This window comes from Pelecanus crispus, chromosome 5, assembly GCF_030463565.1.
Source record: "Pelecanus crispus isolate bPelCri1 chromosome 5, bPelCri1.pri, whole genome shotgun sequence".
Taxonomy (NCBI): domain Eukaryota; kingdom Metazoa; phylum Chordata; class Aves; order Pelecaniformes; family Pelecanidae; genus Pelecanus; species Pelecanus crispus.
The window spans coordinates 18,792,688-18,806,904 of record NC_134647.1 but is presented as its reverse complement, the minus strand read 5'-3'; the positions used below and the strand labels follow the sequence as shown (position 1 = coordinate 18,806,904).

Here is a 14,217-nt window from a genome sequence, read left to right as displayed (position 1 = left end):
AGAGCTCAGGCACTGCTGGCAACAGTTTGGGGAAGTATGTGAGCTGCTGTAGGTAGTGTTGTGGGTCTATACAGATGCCAAAAGCTTGTGTGCACCAGAGCTGGGTGTCTTTGGCCATGTGGCTGTTTGCTCTTCTAGTTTTACTCCTGCTGCTTGACCTTGCATGGATGGAAGTTGCATGGAGACAATCCATTTGAGGCTATGGACACAGCAAAGAGAGCTCCAGTTGTCTAGCTAGACAACCTTTGCATCAGCAGTAAAAGGCTTTGCAGGGCTTATATACACCTGGATAGATGCTGCTGTGACTGCTGCTTTCAGGTGGCTGAAGAAAGACTGGGCTCTGAAGGCACATCCAGAAAATCCCCCCAAAATGCCTGGACAAATTAAAGAGTCCCAGGAAGCCCTGGGCTGTGTAAATGCTCCTGGTGCTGCCCACTGCCCAGCAAGGGATGTTGTGATCAGGGCCCTCCCAAAGAGGTGAGGGAGCTGAGGAACCTTGCTGCTGCCTGGGCAGCATGGACCTCCCACTGGTCTACACTTGCTGGACAGGAGTAGACTAAGTGGTTAAGTGTGGAGGCACCTTTAGGGCACAGTCAACATGAGGTGCATCAGGCAGGGGACAAATGGAGATGTTGATGGGGTGGCTTGAGCCAGCAAGGGATGTAAAGATGGAAGAAGCACCCTGGCTGGTTCAGGGCCCCAAGGTGGTCCATCTAGCTCTGTGTGGGTCTCAGGAGATCTGTCCTGGATGTGCCCAAGTTCTTCAACAGCAGCAAGGAGGTGTTTGCTGGCCTGTTTCACAGAGCTGGTCACCACTGGGTGAGCAGAGGAGGCCCTGGGGTAACAGCACTGGGTGAGCTGCGGGGGGACTAGGAGCAATATGGTGCTGGCTGGGAACATCCTCCCCCTTAAACTCCACCTCCTTCTGAACTGGGAGGGTTTCCTGGGGCAGCTCCTGTCCATAGAGCCCTGCACCCCCAGGCCATGGGAACAGACTGTCTCTCTGGCTGATATCCTGGGGTCTGCCACCTGTGGCTGATGTTCAGAGTTGCCTTAGATCCTCTGTGGAGACCCTCCTGTGGAGGAAGGATGCTGGGCAGAGATAAGGGGCCAGGCCACAGTCACATTCACTTATTACAGTCCTTAGATCTAGTTAGCAACCAGGTGAGCTGTCATCAAAGGACCTGATGGATGGGGAAGAGAGTTCCCTCCTTCCTGAGGCGGGAAATGAAGCTAATCAGACCTTGGACACCTTAATCCAGCTCTGATCTGATTAATGACCCTGAAGACTGTGAACTCATCAGCACCCTGGCATCTATCACTGCCTGCAACCCGCCCCTTCTGCCAGCCACCGCCCGGCACGGCTCTCCTGTGCACAGCCCTGGGCTCTGGCTCTCCATCCTGCATGGTGTGGGCTGCATGCCGGCTGCTCCAGCCCTGGACAACCCTCTTGCAGGGTCCCAGTGTCTGAGTTTGACTCACCTGGAGGAGGGAATTTCCTTTGTGATTTTCCTAGATTTCTTTATTGGGATGTTTCCACCCAAGTTTTATGGCTGGTGTCTGCAAAGACTTCTTGCTTGTGCAATTCAAAGGCTGCAGCTTGGCTACTTGTACTCTCATCACCATGGGATCAGTGAACTCGGCACCAGGCTGGGCTGCTGGTCCTTGGAGGAGTTGCTTCTCTTTGGAGAGCTTGCTTGGGTAGTGCAGGAGACTTCCATGAGGACAGTAAGGCTGTGACTCATTTGGGGGTCTGGGTCACAGCACTGAGCCTCACTCAAGCCCTGCTCCCACTGCCTGAGCTACAGTGGGTACAGCCACAAATGGTCTTAGAGCTTGGCAGGGGTTATCCAGGCCCTTGGGAGCCGGCTACCTGCCTGTCTGCCACCCCATGGTGGTCACTGCGGTGGTGACTTCTCTGTTGTGCCTCAGTCCAGTGGCCCCAGTCTCTGCCCCGGGTCTCAAGGCATGTTCCCTGGGCAAAGCTAACAAGCCACTGCAATCCTTGGAGCCAGTCCTGGGGACTCAGATAAGGAAGCGGTGGCTCCTCCCTTGCCACTGTCACCGTTGCACGCTGTTGACCTGCAGCAGAAGAGTTGTCCTACCTCTGCTGTGCCCTCTGTTCCCCGGATACTTGTTCCGGTTTTCCCCTGTGCTTGGGAGCCAGGCTGCTCCATTCCTCCCCAAATCTTGTCCTGCTTGGCAGAGCTGGCTACTCACATGGGGGAAGAGAGAAAGGGCTTGGGGTCCTTTTGCTTAGCAGGGATATGGGCTTCTCTCCTGCGAAAGCAGAGGGGGATGGATTTGGGGTCAGCCCTACAGCCTCCCTGATGGTGCAGAGAGAGTATAGCAGCGAGCACAGGGGTGCTGAGGTGGAAAGGGACACTGTTCCACCTTCAGTACCCCCTGTCCAAGTAAGGTATGTTACTGTGGGGTGACATCCACCCCAAATCCCTTTCTGAGCAAATTCAGCTCTGGGTTGTCCATGGAGCTGATTCCTGCCCTCCTCCCTCCCAGGGAGGCAGCTAGAAAAGGGCTGTTGTGCATCTGTTCCCACACAAGGATTTGGGGTCATGCAGTCTCCACTCCCAGCTCGTGGGTGCTGGGCTTAGGCAACAGAAGGAGGAAGTTGTTCCACACGTGGGACCTTTGGAGCTCCCTGCAGTGAGGTGATGTGTGCAGGGAGCTCAGCAGGCTCCAGACCAGACTGGATGGGCACAGGGAAGAGAAGCCCCTGGGGTTACTGGGCAGAGAAGGCATGGGAGGTGGAGGAAGGCCCCATATGCCCCTGCCTTTCTCCTCCCTGGGCATCTGCTTGCAGCCTCTGTGGGACACATGATACAGCAATTCCCTCTTGCTCAGGGAATGCAGCAGTGCTGGAAATGCTGAAGAGTGCAGAAGTACAAGGATGGGAGCCCCCTTTAGCCATTATAGTATTTAGGCAGGGCAATAGCAGCTGCCTCACCTTCCAAAGAGCGGGACCCATCATTGGACACATAGAAGCAGAGACTTGTCTCTCTGTGTCAGCATGGCACAAAAAGGTGGGACCCAGAGACAGACAGACAGACACAGCCCCAGAGACCACAGTGCACTCACATGTACTCTGCCTCTCCCTGAAGGCCAATGCCAGGGGGTCCAGGCCAGCTCTGCTCCTGCTCACCCACATCTCCCAGACCAGGCAAGGCTTTCCTCTCTGTGCTTCCCTGGTGCCACTCTCCAAGCTGTGTCTTGTCTGAGAAAGATAAGACCAGGCAAATGAGTAACAATCTGCCTGTAGGCACCTGCTCTGTTGGAATCTTGGACAGACATGGGTGATGATGGAGGGTGGTGGCCGCTGTGTGTGTCCAGCTGAGGTCCACCGATCTCCCTGGCCCAGAGTGGTGCAATGGGAAATGGCACAGCTGGGCATGGCCGGTGATCCTGGGTGCAGGGGGTGCGGAGGAGCCTGCCGGCAAGTGAGCGCCTCTCCTGCCCTCCCAGCCAGGCACTCTGCCCCCCAAGTGCCTGGGGGCTCTGCAGAGCCAGGGCAGCACTGGAGCCCAGCAGGGCTTTGCCTACATGTGCTGAAGTCCGTCTAGTCTCTCCAGATCTCCTCTGGCCGCTGCAACTGCAGACCCGCTTCCCCAGCGCGGGGCTCTAAGGAAAGCAAGACTGGCTCCGGATCAGGACGATGGGCTCAGCGCCCCGAGTCCTGCAGGCTGGGGGGACCCCCTGGGCGTGGACCAGGGCTGGGCTGCGTTGGGTTGCGAGGCTGGGGAAGGGGCAGAGCGGTCCGGGTCAGGTCCCGGAGTGTCCCCGCTGCTGTGGCCGGGGGATGAGGCAGCCGGAGGAGGGAGGCCGGCGGGGAGGCCGCCCGGGGCCCGCGGGGAGGCAGGCCGGGCCGGCGGGGCGGGGGGCCGGCGCGGAGCCAATGGGGAGCGGGGGCAGGTGGAGGGGGGGTTAAAACCCCCCCCGGTGCCGGCGGGCGAGCGAGTGCCCGGGAGGAGGAGCGGAGAGGAGGGCTGCCCCCGAGGGCAGCCCCGCGGAGCGCGGCGCGGCGGGGCCCCGCGGGTGGATGCCCGCCGGTGCCGGGGCTGGCCCGGGGCTGCCCGGCCGGGCTGTGCCCTGGCAGGGGAGCGGCGGGGGGCGGGGGGGCCCGGCGGCTCCGCACGGGGCCGGGCCATGCACAAGCCCATGGAGAAGTCCCAAAACTTCCGCATCGAGGCGCTCCTGGCCGAAGAGCCGGCGCGGAGCGGCTCCCCGCCGGGGCTGAGCCCCGGGAGCCCCGCGCTGAGCCCCGGCCCCGCCGGGCGCTCCGACACCCCCTCGCCGCGGGCGCCCTCCGCCGCCGCGCCCCTCGCCCCGGCCGGCTTCGTCCCCAAGCCCGGCTTGCTGCACCTCCCCGGCCCCGGGCTCGGCGCCCTGCCGGCCCTCTACCCGCCCGCCGTGTACCCTCTCCCGGCCCTGGGGGGCCAGCACCCCGCTTTCGCCTACACCGGTATCCCCCACCTGCCGCCGCCCGGCGCGGAGCACCTGAAGGCGGCCGTGGCCGGCTCCTTCCCGCTGGAGCACTGGATCCGAGCCGGGATGCTGGTGCCGAGGCTCTCCGACTTCCACGGTGAGTGACCCGGGGACCGACCCTCCCGTCGGGCGGGACGCGGCTCTCGCCCCTTCCAAGGGTCGGGGGCCCCCGCCGGCACGGCGAGGTGCAGGCCCCCTCGGGGACCGGGCGCTGAGGCTCTCCGGGGCCGCCCCTTCGCGGCTGCCCGGCGGTTCGCGTCGGGAGCCCGGCGGGGGCGGCGAGCCCTCGGGGCTGGCCCCGATGCGGGGCTCTTGCTGCGCCCAGGCCCGCTCCCTAGCCAGGGCAGGTTTGGGGGTCCCATTGGCGGGGGGGGGGGGGGGGGGGGCAAGACTCGCGCTCCGGAGACCTCCGAGGGCTGCGGGGCCCCGGGAACCCGATCCGGAGGGCAAAGTCGCGAGTCTTTGCCGCTAGCCGCCGCGGGCTCGTTGGGCTCCGCCGCGGCGGGAAGGAAACGAAAATAAGGAACCGGGGGCCGGAACCGGCACCGGGAAACGAATAAATCCCGCCCGGTGAGGTTGGGAACGAACCCGCCCGGGTCCATATGGCGGGGACCGCCCGCCGGGGCTGGGGCACGGAGGGATGCGCGGCCGGATCCGGCCCCAGGAGGGGGAAGGGACGGGGCTCCGGGTCCCTGCGGGGCGAGGAGCCGGCTCCGCGGGGCCGGTGAGTCCGGTGCCGGCGGGAGCTGCGGGAACCGGGCAGCCCGGCAGCGTGCTCGGCCCCCGCCCAGCCCCGGTCCCTCCTGGCTGGCAGGGAGGGTGCCGGCTCCACGCACAGCCCCTTGCACGGTGGGCACGGCCAGGGCTGCGGGTGGGCACCCGATCCTGCATTGCAATATTCGGCCACGGGTGGGGAGGGTCCTGCAGGGCACGGACGGCACAAGGACCGACTTCAGGCTCTTGTCACACCGGGGACTGCCACTGGCACCCCTGGCAGTGCGACCCGGACCCTGCCCTATGCTTGGGGTGAGCAGAGGTCTGGTCACCGCAAAGATGGGGCCGGTGTGCAAAAAACCCCAAGACTGGCTTGTTAATAAAACCCTGGCAGAGTATCCGGATTTATTAGCTGAGTGTAGTGTCTTAATAACCAGGGAGCCCATTTACCAAAAAAAAAAAAAAAAAAAAAAGGCTGGATAAGTCAGTTAATTAATAAACTGGCTGGATGAATAATAGTACAAAAATTGAGAATTAACATGAAACACTCCATTCATTGCTCCATCCTCAAATTACACCTGGGCAGGTTGAAGGTGAAGAGGCTGTTTCCTTCCCCGGGCTGTCTCCCTTTCCCTGGCTCTCCCTGGACTGTAGGATAGGTCCAGCTGTGAAATGGTGGGGGCACCTAAGGGTGTAGAATAAGCCTCCAGTGCTACGGGCTGTGCGCATTCTTGAAGCATGTCATTAAGAGCATGAAAAAAACCCAATTCTATTTGTTGGGTGGTGAAACACCTTCCTGCTCCTCTGCAGAGGCCACGTTTTCCTCACAAGGTCTGGGTCTGTCGATGTATCTCAGGTAGCTCCATGCAGGGTTGTGTTTCACCAGAGTGGGATCACATCACTTCACCTGCCCCTGCGGCTCTGACTGGAGCTTCTGGCTGGGATAATGTAGAGATATTTGTGCATCAAATTTGCATTTGTGCATCAGCCCCATCCCTCTCAAGGGCAGGATCTGCTCCAGAGCTGGCTGTCTCCAAAACCCTGCTGAAAGGAGACAAATCCTAAACCATGGGCATTAGAACAGCTTGTGGAGGGAGCTTTTGGGCTGTGCTAGGATGCATGGGAACAGCATGTCAACGGGTCTTGTAGGAAGCACTGGGCTGGGTTCCTGGGATAGCTCAGGGGGAAGAAAAGCAGTCTCTGACCCAAGATCTGCTGGATTGGGCTCTGGAGAGCCCAAAGCAGGGTAGAGGCAAAGGAGACACATAGAGGTGTTACAAGGATGCGGCAAAAGCTGCCAAAGCTGTAGATTTTTAAATCAGTGACCACTGCCCCAATCCATATCCTTGATGAAAGTTGTTTGCTCCCACTTCTGGGGAGCTCTTTGCAGTGGGGATTGTCTCTCCTCAGGCTTTCTGGTTTAGTACTTCAGCAATTTTTGTTGTGAAACTTTTCTTGCTCCAGTTTGCTCCCAAGATTTGTCATGCCAAACACAGCAAATCACTCTTCACTCTCTTTGCTTGCCTGATCTGCACGTGAGGAGGGTCTGTAGGTCCCTTTCAGCCTTCTCCTTCCCCCACTACACAGCCTGGCTGCTTCCATCTCCTCTGAGCCAGGTTTCCATCCTGACTGCTTTCAGGGTTTTCTTCCAAATGTCCCTCTGTCTCAAAGCACAGGGACCAAGCTGGATGCAGAGCTTGAGCTGATGCCTCCCTGAAGCAGAAGGATGAAACTTTGTGTGTTTGCAGCTTCTTGCTCTACCTGCCTGCACCTCCCCACAGACACCGCTTCTGACTTGGGGACTTACGCTCAGCTTGGGGTCTATTCTTCTCTCCATGCTTTTTCTCCCACAGATCCTGCTCCCCTGGTCCTTGTCTCCTGTTATTTTCACTGCCATGTGCACTCTGTCATCAGACCCTGTTCCTCGTCCATCTTCAGATCCTTGTTTCAGTCCATTGGGAACGTTTGGGGTCTCAAGTGTGTCCTCAGCCTTTCCTGTTGTGGGCTTGCTGCAAGCTCCAAAAGCAGGTCTCTTTGCAGCATACTTTGTCCCTGTAGTCACCAGGACTGGCCCCAGCTGCATCCTATGGCTGTGTCTGGGCTCATATTGCCCCATGTGCTGGCTGTGGCATGGGGATGGGGACAGTGGTGTGGGTATGCAGGGACAGGAAGGGGCACCTGCCTAGGACATGCTGCCTGCCCAGCCCTTCCTCATTTCTCTGAGGAGGGTGGTAGGCTGGGCAGGAGCCTCCCGCTGTTGGCACAGGGCTCCTGGGCTGCTTGTGGTTCCTGGGTGCCCCGTCCCAACACCCAGCCTAGACAGACAGACAGACAGACCTGCCCAGCCGAGGTTTCCAGAGTGACTGAGCACAAGTGTCCATGCTGCTGTGGCCGGTCATGTTTAGCTCTCCAGGTAACAGCGGGCAGATATTTGGGAGAGATGCATCTGAAAGCCTCCTAGGACATGTTCTGGGGCATCCCAGAGGGAGATCACCCTTGTGATTTATTTATGGAAGATTCCAGCACTAAATCATGAATTCCTTCTTTAGCTGCTTGTGTAGAGATGTTTTGCAGGCACGGTCTAGTTTGGTCCACTGGGGACAGTCAGGGTAGGGGAAAGGAGCAGAACAGCCCCTGAACTGAAGCCACAAGCTTTGCAGGGATGCATTGCACATGCTCACCCTGCTCTCACCTGCACGTGGGGGAGGTAGGATGCTGGGGAGATGGTCTAAGGCAGTGGGTACCCTTATGAACCTGGCCTGGGTTGGCTGCTGGGGTTGCTCAGAGAAGTGCTCCTGTTGCGGTGCAAGCGGGTGCCGTGCTTTCCTTCCTAGCTGCCTCTGTGGAGCCGCAGCCAGTGCCTGGCTGCCTCTGCTGCAATGCAGAGTGAGAGGGCTGGGCAGGAAGGCCTGAGTGCAGGAGCAGGCATGCCCTTGCTGCAATCGGCGGGATGCTGCCTGCCCAGGCTCTGCTGGTCCCAGCCCAGGTCCCTGTCCTAGGGCTTTGAGCACCTCCTGAACTGCACAGCGGGAGCATTTGGCACTGGGGTGCTGTGCCTATTGGTATTTCTTGGAGCTGTCATTTACTTGCCCTGGCTAGCATGGAAATGCTGTGCAGCAATGGCAGTCAAGTGCAGAGACATGTCTGCTGTGGAGGAGAGTTGTAGGAGCAGAGAGCAGTGACATACAGCTGCAGGCTCTCAGGAAGAGCATAGGATTTCCTGCAGGGGACCTGGTGCTCAGACGGCTTTCCTGGGATGCCGCTTGTCTGCATCACCTGCTCACCACCTTGACGGCTTGGAGCCCAGGCCAGATCCTGCCCACAGTGGTGGAGAGCTGGCTGATGGGCTGTGCTGGGCTACAAGAGCGGGCAAGACAAGTCGTATCAAACTGCTTCAAAAAGCAACGCCTTCCAAGGCTCACTGGGTGCACAGTGGTCTGGCGTCAGTGGGAAACACAGGCTGGAAAACAGCTGGCAAGCAGCAGTCAGAGGTTAATGGTGTAGCAAGCAAGGGGCTACCAGAGGTGGCAAGTGCCCTTACACATGCTGCCCTGTGGACAGTGGTCAGGGCTGCCAGCAGGCCAGGAGGAGCCTTTGGTGATGGCCCCAGTGCCGGCAAGACCACCTCTCCCCCTCCCAGCCCTGACATCTGGAGAAACACCTCCAAAGCAGACAGGGTGCTAATTTCCTCTCCTTTATCTGCTAGCCCACAAAGTTAAGTGAACTATAGCTAAACAAACCAAATTAAAACCAAGTGGGTTAATATCAACCTAGGATTACTCTTGTTATCAAGTAGACGGAACTGTATCAAATAAACCAACAATTCTTTATAAGCTTTATCTAATTATCCACGAGGAAGCTGACTTGTAGAGCTCCTCGTCTCAGACCCGGAGGGCATTCCTGGCTCCAGGCCAAGCAATTTATTTACTGATATTGCAGCCAAATGCCAGGCACCCATCAGGGGGTCTGAGCCCTGCTAGCCTGAAGGGATATTGAGACGAGCTCTGATCCTGGATGTAGGACTGGAGGAGATGGCTGAGCAGATACGAAATCCTTTGGCAAGCAAAGGTGTGATGCTGAGGCAGTTGCTGGTCTAAGGGCGATAGTCGCTGGATAAGGGGGAGAACCTTCTGGAAGGGTTATTCTTTCTGTGGGATGGTGGTTGTGATGGGGATGGATTCATAGCTCAGCTGGCAGGGACTGGGGGAGGCGAACCCTGAGGGGATGGTGTCCATGTCCACGTGGTGGCCTGCCACAGGACCAGGGGAGGAGAGGACTCCTCCAAGCACACCGGCAGGACAGGCTGGATCTACCGGCAGCCACAAGGCATCATTTCCTCTTTGCATGGGAAACTGGAACCTACCTCATACCCTCAGGCTCCACTTCCTCCTCCTACCTTTGCTCCTTCCCAAATGCAAAGCTGAAGACCCTCTTTGCTCCATACTCTCCCCATGCAAAGGAGCCAGAGCCCTTCAGGGAAGCTGACAGCAGGTCTGAGGCCAGAGATGGTGGTGGTTCAGGTCCACGCTGAGCTGTCGCTGTGGGTAGCTGAAGGTCAGGTGGATCTTAAGGCTGTGCCAGTTTGGGCTTGTCCCATCTCATCTGCAGGCAAAATCTTGAATGACTCACGGTGAGGAGCAGTGGTCATGGGTAATAGTAGCTGCTGAAGGGTGTATTGTCAGAGGAGGTCACAGCTATACCTGTGTAGACTGGGCTTTGGGCTGCTGGTGGCTTGAACTGTATAACAACACCCCAGAAGGGTTTGAGGGATTTTTTTTGTCAGCACTGGGGCGGGAGGCAGGGCAGATTTCCAGGGAAGTCAGGATCTTGTAGTGGACATCACTGCACTGAGCCTGAATTGGAGACACTGAGATGGAGAACCTGGGGCCGGCAGAGGGACCGTGCTCCAGCGGTCGGTCCCCTGCATTGGCAGTTATTCTGGATATATCACATTTGGATTTATCTGGCTTTTGGGCAGACTTTCTGTTCTTTTCCCTGCTAGACCAAGCAGTCCTCAGCATCTTACCTGAGGAAAAGTGAGTCCCCTGGGGGTGGTGGTGTTAAAGAAAGTTGCCTTCCAGTCTCCTCTGAATCTGGACAGATTGAACTCCCCCAGCTTTTGGGGTCAAGACTGACTTCTGTGCCTCCACTCTTCCCACATCTGTTTTTAGTCTGGCCACATCTGGCCTTGCAGGAGGAGGAACAGAGGAGCCTTTTGGGGTCATCTGAAGGATTTCTGTGCTCCCCAGAGCCAGGATGCAGTGCCCTGGGCTCTCTGCTTTGGAGTAGGGAATTCAGGCTGCAACATGATATTTTTTTCACCCCTGGCGAAACAGCCTTCAGCTCCAAAAAGCACAGAAGTCCTGGATTACTGGATGCTGGGATGTGGGCACACCCTCTTCCCTTCTCTCTTCCTGAAGCCTCCTTTGCAGACCATGCCCAGAAAGAGGGACCCTTCCCTGACCTGGTACAGCCAGCCTGTGCAGAGCAGCCCCTGCTTCAGGGAGGGACTGAGGCACTGGGTGCCCCGGTGCACCCTCCTGTCTCTGGCGGCAAAGAGGGGTTGCTGGGTGCTGGAGTCCTTGAGCTGCCTGGGGCTGCTTTGTGTTGTGCTCCATGACAACATCGGCTGAATGAATTTCCCCTCCAGTTCTTTCTCATGTATCTCTGGTCTTCACCCCAGAGGAGCTGCAAAGGGTGTTAGCTTGGGCTGCCCCATTGCTGCAGATGCTGTTCCCTACAGCACCTCCTTTTCTTAGCCAAGGGGAGCCTTCCTGGGTCCATTTGGTCTCATGTCTGCGCTGAGGATTTGTACAGCCAGACCATCCATGGCCAGCCAGAACCCAGATGGCAGTCGAGCTCTGCAGAGCTGAGACATCTTTCATCTGACATTCATATTTGTCTCAGCGATCCTTTGAGCCTCTCATTTGGTTTTAGCCTTGAGTACGTTTTGTGTGCAAAATAACGCACTGCGTGTGTGTCAGAGCCATCAGCACAGCATGCCTCTATTCAGTCCCTAGTTTAACCTGCTGGTGGCTGCAAGCTGGGTCCCATGGGCTGTCTCTCCTCGTGCTGTGGGGCTGCAGGCGCAGGAAGGGTAGTGTCCATCCCTGCTCCCATGAGCAGTTTGCAGCCCAGCCTAGACTCTGCCTGTTTGACCCATCCCACCCAGCATCCAGGTACTTGGGATCAAACCTGGATTGTGATCAGTTAATGCCCCCTTCATAAATTCCTGCCTCATGTGTCACTGCTGTGTTTGTGAAGGGCTCGGTGGACACCTTGGGAGATGGGCAGGTTGGGATCAAAGCTGGAATCTGGGGGAGATAACGTGGATGATGCCCCATGCCCTGCAAAGTGGGTGAGCTGGAGCAACCCTTCCCAAGCAGGGCACATCTCTGGGGCCACAATGCTCCGTCTCGCCCTCCCTGGAGATGCAATGGTGGGGACATGCCAAGGACCTTTCCCATTAATGCCTCCCCTACACTCTGCTGGTGCTTTACTCCCAGCTGCAAACCTCTGGGTTTGATTGCTGCTGTGGTGCTGGGAGAAGCAGTAAAAGCTGAACCCCGGGGGGACAATAAAGCCAGCGGAGAGGAGATAAGCAGGGATCAAACACGGCGCAGCAGCCACCCCACGCTGGACTCTCAAAGGTCCCTTTGTTCCCGCTGCCTCTTGATTCAGCGCCGCGCTGCCTTCAAGGGCTGCGGGTGAGATAGCGGAGCTCGCCGGCAGCCCTGCCGCCGCAGCCCCTGGCAGTTGGGCAGCCACCTGTGCGGCCCAGCAATAAAAAAGCAGGTTTAATTTCAGTCACAGGACTGATCCCTGTTGCACACCAAGGCCTGATAACGTATCTCGCCGGTTCCCATCAGGCAGGCAATAAAGCCATTATTGGGGCGGGAGATGATAGAAGAGACGCTCGCCTTCCTCCTCATCCCAGGCTTGCTGAGGGGATGTCCCCTGCAGCCCCCAGCCCCACTGTCCCCTGACCCCTTCCCGCTGTCTGTCCCGCAGCCGCCCCGCAGTCTGGCTTGATGGGGAAGTGCCGTCGGCCCCGCACAGCCTTCACCAGCCAGCAGCTCCTGGAGCTGGAGAACCAGTTCAAGCTCAACAAGTACCTGTCCAGACCCAAGCGCTTTGAGGTGGCCACGTCACTGATGCTCACCGAGACGCAGGTACCTTGGTCCTGGGGGGGATGGAGGATGGCACTGGCTGGCTGCAGGGAAGGGGGGGAGGGGGGGGGGGGGAGCTGCACTGCAGGATGGGAAGTCAAGGTCATGGGCAATGCTGATGCCCCTCACTTGGCTGCCATCAGCCCCATACCCCTCTGCACCCCTTCCCAGGGCATCTCCTGCAGAGACCTGCCTGATGGGCTCCAGGCTCTTCTCTTGTGAAGGGTCCCCCAGAAATACTGCTCGTCTTTTCACCCACCACCCCCAACTTAGATTTCAGAGCCTTCCCATCCCTTCCCACACTCTGAGACGGGGCTTTTTGTGGGGCTAAAACTCCTCTTTGCATGTCCTTGGGCATCCTGGGGCGTTGCTGGTCCCCTCTGTCCCTGACTCCCCATCCTGCAGAGGCTGGGCAGGGGGAAGGGAGCAGCCCCCCAGGTACTTCTCTCTGTGACATCCTCAGCCTCCTTGCATACCCGCAGCACCATGGAATGCCCTGAAACAAAGAGGTTTTGGGGGCCCCTCCATGCAGGGAAGGCGAGGGGGTGAGTGGGGACAGGATGAGGCAGGGGGACACATTCTCCCCTGGGGGCTCTCCCTTGGCAGGTGAAGATCTGGTTCCAGAACCGCCGCATGAAGTGGAAGCGGAGCCGCAAAGCCAAGGAGCAGGGGGCTCAGGCGGAGGCCGAGAAGCAACGAGGGCTCAGCAAAGCCTGCGAGAAACTGCTGCCCGGCGAGCCCCGGGGGCAAGCTGCTGAAAGCCCAGAGTTCATGGGGCACAGCCCCAGCACGGGCTTCCTGCACCGCAGCACCGCTGAGCTGGGCTATGGCCCGGACTCCTCCTGCTCGGGGGGCGAGGAGGAAGAAGAAGAGGAGGAGGATGAGCTGGGTGCCACGGAGAGGAAGATCGGCTCTGTGTTGTGAAAGGTGGACAGAGCTGGCCCAGAAGAGGGGCCGGGCTGTGGTGTCGGGGGTCTCTTTGCTGTCAGACACAGACTGTGCCCGGGGCAGAGCGGTGGGGGCTGCAGGGCACCTGCCCCCCTCCTTTAACTTATGTGTATTTTGATCCTATTTAACTCGTAATTATTCCTCTGTGTGTATCTGGGGGAGTCCCCACATCCCTCCCCTATAAAGCTGTTATCTGGATGCCTGTGCTCTTCCTTAGGGGATGGGAGGCTCTGCCCCGCTCCTTCCACCATGCTGCCCTGCTGGGGTCCCTGGGGAGCAGGGTGGGGAGAGCAGACTCGCACAGCTGGCAGCCTGCTGGCACAGCTGGAGGAGAGAGACCCCGGACCTTCCTTTGACTGTGCACTCTCCCTTCCCTGCAGACATGACGATGCCTGGAGCAGTGCATCCCTCCAGCTGCCCTTCCCCTTGGCGCATGAAAGGCTGGGAAGGAGTATGCCCAGGCTGCGTGCCTGCCTGCCCTGCCTCCATCCGGCATCCCTGGTGGGGTTTGCGCTTTGCCAGCCAAAATTAAGCTGCCTTGCAAAGCAGAGCTGATTAACTGACTAATGCAGCAGTGCTCTTCTCCGTGTTGCAATCAGCCTGGATGCACTGCTGTGGCATTGCCCTGAAGTGAAGTGGGGATGGAGCTCTCCTGGGTTTAGGGTGGTGCTCAAGCTGTTTGTGAGAGCTCAATGCTGTGATGAGCCCCCATTTTCCCATGGCGATATCTAAACCCCACTCAGCCCCTTTCTGGGTTCATTCCATGATCCTCTTGGGGCGCTGCTCGCTCTGGCTGGACTCAAATCAACCCCTGGTATCAGGATGGCAACAGATACCCTCTGCCACCCCCCTAGAAGCACTAGGGTTAAGCCCTGACCCCCCTAAG

The 14,217-nt window shown here is 58.6% G+C and overlaps 1 protein-coding gene across 1 annotated transcript; it reads left to right on the top strand.

Moving 5' to 3' along the window:
• Window positions 1-4,054: 4,054 nt before the first annotated feature.
• On the top strand, window positions 4,055-13,307 carry LOC104037375 (uncharacterized). The gene is given in 4 exon segments (XM_075711487.1): window positions 4,055-4,091; window positions 4,094-4,597; window positions 12,226-12,386; window positions 12,990-13,307. Coding segments are annotated over 4 exon segments (1,020 nt in total).
• Window positions 13,308-14,217: the final 910 nt, after the last annotated feature.